We start from the raw sequence: 11,453 nt of genomic DNA, 5'->3' as shown, positions 1-11,453 counted from the left end.
CGCCCCGCCGCTGCTACTACGCTAATAAACAGTCGTTATGTTTCATGTTGGGATGCGTCCTTCCACCGACACGGCATCCCACACATTCAACAAAAGATGCAACTTAACAGCCCCGTAAGACATTAGTGAGGCCAATTCTAGATGCGTCATTGGTTTGGTCACCATGCAATTCCTTCAACATAAAGCAACTCCTATCCACCCAAATAAAAGCAAGTAGATTTAAATTCAGCTGATATAATCCACTTCTCACTATCATTGCACATTCGTAGTCTCTTTATAACTCTTGGCTCTTCAGTGCTTCTCTCATCCGCGCCTTGTTATGCTGCACAGTATTGTTCCCTTGTCCTCCGACATAGATGTGCCAATCTCACTGATACATCCCTCCACTTTCTTCACTTCTTTTCTATTATTTTTGTAGCCGCTCCTGCAGCACTACTTTTCTGACCACAGTATCTGTAAACAAATGAATAAATTAATTGTGTTTAATATAGAGTATGTCGAAGGTGACCACATTCATATGACAGTTGGTGAAATGATCTTTTTCTAATGTTGCACGAACATTTGGGATAGACCTTGTACAGTAGAACCCCGCTGTTACGTTCCCGGGTGCTGCGTTTTCCCGGCTGTTATGTCATTTTCGGCCGGTCCCGGCACAGCTCCCATCAAACTGAATGCATTAGTAACCCCGCTGTTGCGTCGCAACTGTGGGACCGTTCCTGCATCATACATTGCGAACTGCCGCCCCGCGCCAGCTCGAGCGGCCGTTTTGACTTTTCATGTCGCTTGGCTTGGTGGCTTAACGATGGCATTGGCCACCTGAAGTGCCGGGGGCGACAACTATGACGTATTTTCGGTTTCCGCCAGCAAAAGTATGGCCCTTGAGATCCGTATTTGCTATCTAAAGATGGTGTCTATGACGCGTTGTGGACCTAAAATTGGTTTTGGCTCATAGATGTTCCGTATAAAGTCCAAGGGCGACAACGCCGTCACCGCGCGCCATATGCTGTATGTGCAAGTGAAAGCGTGCGAGGGAAGCCGACGACCGCGTCTAAATCTCACGCACGCAAGAAAGAAAAGCAGGGAGGAAGCGCACCTGCCGTTGCGCTCGAGGCATCGGCAAGGGAGCGAGGGGAGAGGGATGGCAGGCGGCGTTGTGCTGTACTCTAGCATCAACGGCGTACTGCGCAGCTGCGCGCGGTCGTGCGGGCCGCATCTTGAAAGCAATCTGCGTTGAGGCAGAGTCTAGGCAGTGTAGGTGCGTCGGCGGCTCGTAGCTTTCTGCGTGCTGTGTGTTCTCGGCACTCAGTTTGCGTTGAAGCGATAGACAACAGCTCAAAGGTCACTTCGCTCGCTTCTGCAGCGGCGCTACCACACGCCAGCGTTTGACAGTGCATGTCCGCGCTCATCGAGTGTGATGTGTTCATGTTTGCGTGTGGGCGCTGACACCATGCTTATTAATATAGTTAATAAGCGAAGGTTTACTAGTTTATACAGACGATAAAACTACTATCCTTATTTTGTATAGCTGTCTACTAATTTGCTATCGCAATCGATGCTTTGGCTTTCGGGCGAAACTGCGACTTTTTTTCGCACGTAATAATTAAAATAATATTGTGTGCAGTTCAACACTACTGCCATTTCTCAATTTTTCCTGTTGCTCGGTGTAGTGTCGTGCAATAGCACCAGGTGCCGCCACTCATCTGCGATTATCTGTAGACGCCAAGATGTGGCGCCACACTCGATATAGTATGTATATATAGGACAGACATCCTTCAATAAAGGGCTCCCGTTCGTCTGGGCTACGATGTGTGGTGTGGTGCATCCGTTCGGCCGCACCGTCCGGCCGACATAACAAACTGGCGACGAGGATGCTACCCGGAATTTCGCCGCCGCCGCCGTTCCTCGTTTCACCAGGCACGCCCGCCATCCCCTGGCCGCGATGGCTGCGCCTGTTTGAAAACTTCACGCTCGCCTCTGGAGCGTCTGAGCTATCGGCGGCCCGCCGCCGAGCCCTCCTTCTGCACTGCCTCGGACCTGAAGGACAACGAATTTTCGACGCCCTGCCACCGCCACCACCATCGAACGCCCCAGACCACCCGCCCGCGCATCCGAGTGCGGGAACCGCCCCCCTTCAGACGGTTACGCCTTCTGCAACCACCGCTGCAGTTGGAACGACAGAGATCAAACAAGCCGATGCCGAGCTCGCACAGCCACCGGACGAGTACGACGCAGCTGTTCAAGCCCTGGCTCGACACTTTTCCGCTACTTGCAACGTACGCGTCGAGCGACATCGCTTCCGTGACCGTCGTCAACTGCACGGTGAGCCGATATCGGAGTTTGCTCTTGCGCTTCGCGAACTGGCTTCGTCATGCAACTTTGCCGCGCAAGCGGATACAAATCTGTGCGACCAGTTCGTCGCCGGGGTCACATGCCCGCGCCTACGGGAGCGGCTATTGCTCGAGGGTGACGCGCTCACGTTTGACCGCGCCGTGGAGATAGCGCTTCTTCGCGAGCAAGTGCAGCGCGAATCCGAAGCTCTCGGAACAGCCCCTGTGGATCGAGTAGTACCACAACATAACCGCGGACGCAACCCGACAGGCCGTCGCAGACATGTACGCCAGTCCAGCAGTACCGACCGACGTAGTACGCCTAGCTCTTCGCGCTCCGGCTTCGTTCGTCCGCCTGCGCCGGAGATTGCTAGCGCCGTCGTCCCGTACTCCGTAAACACAAACGTGTGCGGCAACTGCGGCGCACAAAACTGCCAGCCGTCAGCCTGTGCAGCCCGCGGTCGAGCCTGCTTCGCGTGCGGCCGCCGAGGCCACTTTCAACAGTACTGCCGAAATTCGCGTCGCGGACGTGGAAGACGCCCGGCTCGAGTTGCCGAAATCGTTTCAGAGGAAGATGCTGAGAGTGTCGTGAATATTTTTACTGTTCACGCTGAGAAGCGTACGGGCGTCTACGTTGATGTCGGGGTTCAACCTGTTGCTCTGGCATCACGCCCGTGCGTCATAACATTCTTAGTGGACACTGGCTCAGCTGTGTCGATAATGGGAGAACATAACTTTAGGAGCCGGTTCAGAGACCAAGTTGAGCTGAAAAAGTCGCAAATAACGTTGCTGGATTTTTCACGTCGGAAAATTCCTGTGCATGGCCAGTTCACCGCCCTCGTAACGTACAAATCAGAAACGGCTGTAGTAACGTTTCACGTTACACCAGGTGGAACATCACTCCTGGGTGTTGATGCTGTAAAAGCTCTTGGTCTCCAGATTGTAGGCACAGAATTGCGCTGCCTTAATATGGCCGTTGAACCGAACGTCGACACAAAAGGCCCCAAAATCCTACGCCCCGAAATGCATTCGCAGAACACAAACAAGTTGTCTCCGCCCACCACGAAGCCACCACTGGGTCCACCCAAGTTTGGTATGCCTACTTCATTATGGGCCAAGTTCGAACACTTGTTTTCACCAGAGCTAGGACTTGCCAAAGGTGTCCAGCATCGGGTCAAGCTCAAACAGTCGGTAGCTCCTGTCACGCAGAAGCTCAGACGCCTACCACTTTCAGTGCGAGAAGCAGTCAGCGACGAACTGAGGAACCTACTTTCTGCTGATGTCATTGAATGCGTAAATGCGTCAGAGTGGGTTTCCCCTATTGTTGCAGCTCGCAAGAAAGATGGCAGCATTCGCATCTGCGTGGACCTCCGCGAAGCTAACAAAGCTGTGGTGGTCGACAGCTTTCCCCTGCCACACACAGAAGAGTTGCTGCATGCCCTGAACGGTGCCCGTTACTTTTCTAAGTTGGATTTGGCCTCCGCATACTACCAGGTTCTGCTTCATCCAGACAGTAGAGATATTACAGCGTTCATAACGCACGATGGCCTTTTTCGATTTAAGAGAGTATGTTTCGGCCTAGCCTCAGCACCAGCAGCATTCCAGCAACTCATGACGTCAATTCTACAGGGATGCAAAGGCGTTCTCTGCTACCTGGACGACGTCATCATCTTCGGCAAGTCGGAGAAAGAGCACATGCGGAACTTAGAGGAAGTCCTGCAACGAATTTCACACGCTGGGCTCAAGCTAAATGACAAATGTGTTTTCAACACATCCGAACTCTCGTTTCTTGGTCACCGCGTTAGCGCCGAAGGAGTAGCACCCCTTCAGACCAAAGTTGACGCCATTGTTCACGCTGCCACCCCTACAGATGCTGGCAAGCTCCGGTCGTTCCTGGGACTAGTAGAATACTATGCTAGATTTGTTCCACGCCTAGCAGAGGAAGTGGAGCCCATGCGCAGACTTCTTCGTAAGGACACTCCTTTTATCTGGGACACTGCTGCTGAGAACAGTCTTACAAGAGTAAAGAACCTCCTAGCCTCCCACAGGGTACTACAAATGTTCGATCCAGCACTTCCCGTCATTGTGGCCACCGATGCATCCGCATATGGTTTAGGTGCGGTACTGCAACAAGTTGATGGTCGGCACATTCGAACTGTGGCATTCGCGTCACGAACATTGACGGAAGCAGAACGGAAGTACTCGACTGGTGAACGTGAGGCTCTAGCTTGCTTGTGGGCTCTAGAGAAATGGCATGTGTACCTATGGGGTCGTCCAGTTACTCTGCAAACGGATCACCAAGCTCTAGTAGCCCTGCTTTCTTCTCAAGGCACAGGACAGCGACCACTCCGCATAGCAAGATGGACTGCACGGTTACTGCGGTACAACTTCACGATGCAGTACAGGCGTGGTGAGCACAACAAGGTAGCTGATGCCTTGTCCCGGCTACCTCTTCCAGACACTGAAGGTGGCCCCGAGTCAGAAGAAGAAATAGTGTCTCTGGTAATGTGTGTACATCACGATGAACTGAAGCATGCAACCGCGGAGGATAGCACTCTCCAAGACGTTGCCCGTTACGTACAGACATCGTGGCCGCCACGCAAAAACCTGGCACTTAACCTGACTCCCTACTATGAAGTCCGAAAGGAGTTGACAGTGGTTGATGGCATACTCTTGCGTACTGAGCGCATCGTAGTCCCCGCCAAGCTCACAGCCACTTTTGTCCAGCTGGCTCACGAATCACACCCTGGTATCGTGAAAACCAAACAACGCCTACGAGAGAAGTATTGGTGGCCAGGGTTAGACAAACACGTTGAAACAACTATCCGCAGTTGTGCCATTTGTCAGAGCGCGGACAAAAGTGCCAAGAACTCGCCCACACCACTGCAGCCAATCCCTCTTCCTGACAAACCTTGGGACAAGATAGCTATTGACATTGTTGGTCCCTTCGAGCGTGCACCTACAGACTGCAGATTCGTCATTTCAGTAGTTGACTATTTCTCAAAATGGCCAGAAGTGGCTTTTTGTGCTGATGTTACCCCCCGCACGGTGACGAAGTTTCTACTCTCACTCTTCGCACGTGAGGGTTACCCGACAGAGATAGTGTCTGACCACGGCAGACAGTTCACATCGAGGGAATTTGAATCCTTCCTTGAAGACCGTGGAATCAGGCACATCTTTTCTGCCGTATACCACCCACAGGCAAATGGTCTAGTGGAAAGATTTAATCGGGTACTGAAGTCGTACATTCAACTGGCCCTGCTGGAGCAGCGCCCAGTGAAGGCAACTGTGACTGAATACTTGGGAGTATACAGAGCCACCCCTCACAGCACCACCGGTCTCTCACCGGCCGTTCTTCTACATGGCCGACACATGAGAACATCGCTGGATGTAATTGGTCAGCCTACGGCCGACTTCAGCACAAATCCATCGCGGGAGATGAGCGTGCTCAGGAAAAGAGTCGCAGAGCATCAACGGAAGAGCAAGGCCTACGCTGATCAACGGCGAGCTGCTAGGGTCCCCAAGTTCCAAGTGGGCACCTACGTACGAGTGAAAAAACCAATTCCCGGACCAAAGGGCACTCCAAGTTATGGACCACCATTGAAAATCCTCAAAAGAATCGGCCGCTGGTCTTTCTGTCTGGAAGACGGTCGAACCTGGAACGCTTCGCAGCTGTCAGCGGTACCAAAAGAGGCATCGCCAGAGCAAGGAACTAACATAGACATCTCTGGCGCGCACGACATGCCCCCGTTAACAGACTGTCACAGGAGAGATGTACCATCGAAGACTTGGATCACTACGCCTGCTGGTCCGCATCAAATGCAGGAAGCGAGTTCCGCTGATCAACTTGCGTCTCCCTCACGCCCTGTACCACTACCCGTGCCGCCGAGCCCACCACAGCCGCAAGGTTCGCAACCGCATACCCTGGCTTCAGGCTCTCGCACGGTGGAGTGCAGTGTACCGGTAGAAGGCAATGGACTCGATGCCGAGCCACCGCCTGACCGGCCAAGGAGAAATCGCAGACCTCCAGTGCGCTTCCAAGATTACGTGCAGTGATTTGACAGCAGTGAGTGTTCACACAGATAGTGACTGTTTTGTGATTTCTGTGTACAGACAGTGACTGCAATTGTGATTGCTTTGTGCGGACTGGACTTTCTAATGATTCATACGTTTCTTCCCGGGAGGGAAAGATGTAGTGTCGTGCAATAGCACCAGGTGCCGCCACTCATCTGCGATTATCTGTAGACGCCAAGATGTGGCGCCACACTCGATATAGTATGTATATATAGGACAGACATCCTTCAATAAAGGGCTCCCGTTCGTCTGGGCTACGATGTGTGGTGTGGTGCATCCGTTCGGCCGCACCGTCCGGCCGACATAACACTCGGCTCTTGCGTTTCCCAGCTCTTACGTTTTTTTTTTTTCTTTTTTAACGGTCCCGTGAAAGACCTATCAGCGGGGTTCTACTTATACGGCTTCTTGTGTTAAGACTGAATGTGAATCTGGCTACTTAGATGTATCTGGTCTGATGAGAAATTAATTGACATTTCGGATTGACCTAGCTCATAAGACTGCTTTGTGTATTTTGGTTCAATCTGAATCTCCTTGACTATGCACATATGACTATTGAGTTTTGGTATATTGCAGTTTGAAATATATTAGCAGAAAGTGCATGAAGTTGAAATAAATTATTTGCATAAGTGAAGTACACAAAGGTCTTCATTGTGTTTGTTTCTACAGCTCACGTAAATGTGGTAATTTATGCAAACTTATATATATATATATACATATATATTCGTCTTCCTCTAGTTCGTGTCACCATCTTTCCCTTCACCATAACAATATATACAGGGTGTCCCAGCTAACTTGGACCACGATTTTTAAAAACCCTATGCATTCTTCAGAACAGAAATTGCATGGATGTTGTTAGCGTTTATCTAAACTTACAGTACCATTTTTTTTTGCTTTTACTTTTTGAGTAATTAGCCGAGATAAATTAATTAACTTTTTCAATATAGCTTGAAACGTTCAGGCGTCAATAAGAAAGTTGTGAAGCTTCACAAATATTGCCCAACCAGGTACTTCCGACGAGACAGACTTAGCGTGGTATTTTTTTATTCAGGAGAAACGAACGCCCGCGGAGTTTAAAAAATACCACGTGACAGCGCGCCCGAATGCGCCGCGATTACAGCGCTCTGGGTTGGGCAAGTGCCTGGGTTGGCAATATTTGTGCAGCTCCACAACTTTCCTATTGACGCCTGAGCGTTTCAAGCTACATTTAAAAACTAAATTTATTTTGGCTAATTACTCAAAAAAGAGACGAGCAAAAAAATGGTACTCTAGGTTAAATAAACGCTAACAACATCCACGCGATTTCTGTTCTGAAGGACGCATAGGTTTTTTTTCAAAATCTTCGTCCAAGTTAGCTGGGACACGCGGTATACATATGTGTATGATGTAAGTAGTTCTTCGAATCCCGTGTTTAACCCTTTAACTGCCACTACCGAGATAACCCGTGAAACCACCCACGCCCACCCCCTGCTACTCACTCGTGAAACCACCCACGCGCACCCCCTGCTACTCCCGAGTATACTCATGTTGCTTTTTAAACTCGCTCCCTGCCACTCCCGAGACAACTCGTACAAAAAAAAAATTGCGTTCATGTCCCGCCACCTATGGAGAGGTCACCTAAACACATAGAACTTGTAAATTAAATTTTACAGAACAGATGGAGCGCAAATGTTTACACCCGCGTCACTTTGTCTCAGCAGAATGCAGCAGCCATGGCAAATCAGCGCACCACGTGTGTCCGAGCTTTGACGGACAAAGAAATTCAAGAACTGCTGACGAATTCTGACGAAATATCTTTACATGTCTAGTGGAGTACCATGGTGCATCACTAGCATGAAATTTCCACTGAACCAACATGAAAAAAATACCCGGCAGGGGGTGAGTGTGATGTGTGGTGCGCGACACGGTGCAGTGGTGCGCGACGGTGGTGCGCGACGGTGATATTTGTAGTGTGCGACAAGGTGCGGTGGTTGGAGACAAGGAGCAGACGACAAGGAGAGCGTGCGCCGCTCTACCGCGACGCGCCGAAAACGACGACGCCGAAGACCGTCCGGCTCGTGAACACGCAGCGCAAGAAAAGAAATGAAAAGAAAAAAAGCCAATCCAATCACAGAGGACACACGGAGCCTCGAGCAGCCAATGAGAAGTTGACGAATGGACCAGAGCAGCAGAAAAAGGAGCCGCGCTGGCAGTAGGGGGAGGAGTTCCAGAAGCGACACCAGGACAAGGTCGGCCATCGGATCGGGAGCTGAAGACGGCCGTCGGGTTCCGGACCCGAGCCACCAGGACTTCACCCGGCCGGGGCCTCCTGCCAACCCGTTCCTGGGAGTCGCCACTCTTCCTGATCGTAAACAGCTGCCCGAGGCCGGCAAGCGACTGTGCCCGTGGGCAGGAGAGAGAGAGAGAGAGAGATAAGTTTAATGATGCGAAATGCAGAGAGGTCGGCCTGAGGTAAATTCCTCTAGCCAGCTACTCTGCGTTGGGGGAAGGGGAAGAGGGAAAGAAAGAGGGAAGAAAGAGACGCATGATGGGTGACGATGATGAGAGAAGGAGGATATAAAACATATGGCAAGCACTTTGGCATGCTCAAAGCCTACAGTCCAGGCCCGTACTTTTTAAAAAGTTCAGTAGCGCCTGCATGGCCTTGAAACTTGATTGAGTGTCTGGCCAAGGGCCAGACAGCTCTCGTCGTGGGCAGGACGAGAGCTGTCGGGCTACGGGCTCGAGCTCCACGACCAGCTGCCCGGCCAGGACGCCGCCGCCGTCAACCCCTGCTGCCAAGCCGCCTGCCTTCCCGGGCATCGCCACCCTGCCCGATTGTCAACTGCTGCTGCCCGAGACCGGTGAGCGTCTGCGTCCGTGGGCAGAACGGGAGCTGTCGGGCTACGAGCCCGAGTGCCACGACCAGCTGCCCAGCCAGAACGCCACCGCCGTCTTCCCGTGCTGCCGAGCCGCTTGTCTTCTCCCTCCGAGCCAGAGCTGCCACGCTCTGACAGCCTGTACTACGGTCCGACACAACGACGTTTGGTGAGACCAACAACGCTTTTCTCGTCGTCTCGTCTCCGCTTCGCCGCATCGAGACTATAGCACGCGCACACGCCCGCTTCCTGCCCGAACTTCCCCGATATCATTAAGCGTTCTAGCCACATGTGTGTTCTATTATGAGTTCTTTTTGAGTGTTTATTTTATGGTTTTTTTTCGTTCTTGTTACATTAAACGTTTTGTGTGTGCGTTCCACAAACGGCTTTGTCCTCGATTGGGTTCTGGGAGGCTTCGCCTCATAGAACCGTCAAATATTAGACAAAAGAACCTGCTCATCACAGTGAGGAGCAGTCCGAAAAAAAAAAAAAAGAAACGGCAGTGAAAGGGTTAATAAATGAAAATAAGTGCAGGCGTACGCAGAAAATCATCAACTTAATGAAGGCCAGAACCCTGGACGAAACGGGGTCCAGGTGAGACAGTTGAGACCAATGGGAATTTCCAATGGGTAACTGCTTTTTTTTTTTCTTTTTTGATTGGGAAGTGCTTGGAGTGCTTCTCTACTTAGTGGGAGGCACAAGGCCAGACTTGGCACTCACAACCACTTGCATGAGCCACTTCAGTGAGCATCCTACCTGGGAGATGTGGAACGGCATAAAGCACATTTTGAGGTATGTGCAACAGACAAAGAACTATGTTCTCACACACACAAAGGCAACAGGCTGTGTGCAAGGCTTTTGTGTTCCAGATTTGGCAAATGTTACATATGACAGGTGGTCATTTGGTGGGTACATTTTTATGCTGGCTGCAGCTGCCACTTCATGGAGCAGCAAGAAGGAGAAGTCAACTTCATTATGCAGCGTAGATGCCGAATACCTTTCAATGTGCCATGCAGCGAAAGAAATACTGTGGCTTCAACACTTTCTCAACAAAATCGGTGGCCAGGAGTTTGTTGTTGAGCCACATGTTTTTGAAAGCTGACACCACAGAGCTATCGCTCTTGCAAGCAAGTGACATCAGAGCACCACATACATGTTGAACTGCATCATTCCTTCTCAAGGAGGGAAACGGGTTTTAAAGACCAAAAGCTTACGAAAAAGGCATTTTCAATTTTGAAATGATCGCGTTCAGCACATTATATTCTGCACCTGCTCGCAAAAATTTAGTGCTGAAAAACAAATAGTTTTGCTAAAAAGTAACATTTATTATGTGAACACGTGAGTTTCATTCTCAAGAAACGTCCTGAAGCAGCCAATTTCACGCCGCTCGCAACTTCGCAACCATTCACCAAAGCACGGCCATAGTGGTCTGCTTCGAAAGTGAATTCTTCGGGCTTTCTTTCGCGCCATGCGCGAGCATTCTAATGTACACTGCGAAGGGCTGTCAAATAAAGAAAAAAAAAAACGAAATCTTGCAATCCGATTGGTCCACAGCCAACACGTGACAAAAGAGCCACTTGTCATTGGCTGTTAGCCATTTCGAGGGTGCCTGACACAAACAAGGCTGCCGCCATCTTGTCATAGACCGCCGTCGAACACCATGGAGTACTATGCCCAACGACTATCGAAAATTGCACACCGTGAACAAGTTTGGCAAAAAGTGAGGAAAATGTGCTGCAAAGCGAAAAGATGTATTGGTGCCACCGATCGATACGAGAACGAGCGTCGAACAGCAGCAGAGAGTTCGACATCGACAGAATGCGTGCCGGCAACCGACACGGACGCCATGAATGTTGCTCTGGCTGTTGCGATAGCGGTCCCGGAGCAGGACAACGGAGCCATGCCAGCCATGTGGAGGACATGAAGTTCGATTTTTGTTGAGTGCAGATTGTACAGTTTGGGAGCACCAAACCCAACAGAGAATTTTGGAACTCACGTCAGTTTCAGAGGCGGAAAAAAAAAAAAACGATGTGCCTTGTGAGTGAGTGCAGTGCTCCAAGTTCGCCCATGACGTATACAATTACAGACATTGTGGGGAGCACACGCTCCCATCTTCTCCCGTGTACTCTCGTCGTCACGTTTGCACGTGGCAGACGCATCGGGAGCCGGCATAAACACGAGAGAGAGGCACTTTGCC

The 11,453-nt window shown here is 50.8% G+C and overlaps 1 protein-coding gene across 1 annotated transcript; it reads left to right on the top strand.

The window, feature by feature from the left end:
- Positions 1 to 1,681: 1,681 nt before the first annotated feature.
- On the top strand, positions 1,682 to 6,383 carry LOC119440038 (uncharacterized protein K02A2.6). The gene has a single exon (XM_037704984.2). The coding sequence runs from the start codon at positions 1,869 to 1,871 to the stop codon at positions 6,381 to 6,383; it is 4,515 nt and encodes a 1,504-aa protein (XP_037560912.2). The 5' UTR covers positions 1,682 to 1,868.
- Positions 6,384 to 11,453: the final 5,070 nt, after the last annotated feature.

This window comes from Dermacentor silvarum, chromosome 2 (assembly GCF_013339745.2).
Source record: "Dermacentor silvarum isolate Dsil-2018 chromosome 2, BIME_Dsil_1.4, whole genome shotgun sequence".
Classification (NCBI taxonomy): domain Eukaryota; kingdom Metazoa; phylum Arthropoda; class Arachnida; order Ixodida; family Ixodidae; genus Dermacentor; species Dermacentor silvarum.
The sequence above is the reverse complement of the archived record's forward strand: the minus strand, read 5'-3'. Positions and strand labels throughout refer to the sequence as shown.

Coding starts and splice junctions, on each gene's coding strand:
- LOC119440038 (XM_037704984.2), top strand. CDS start 1,869: ATGCTACCCGGAATTTCGCCGCCGCCGCCGTTCCTCGTTTCACCAGGC.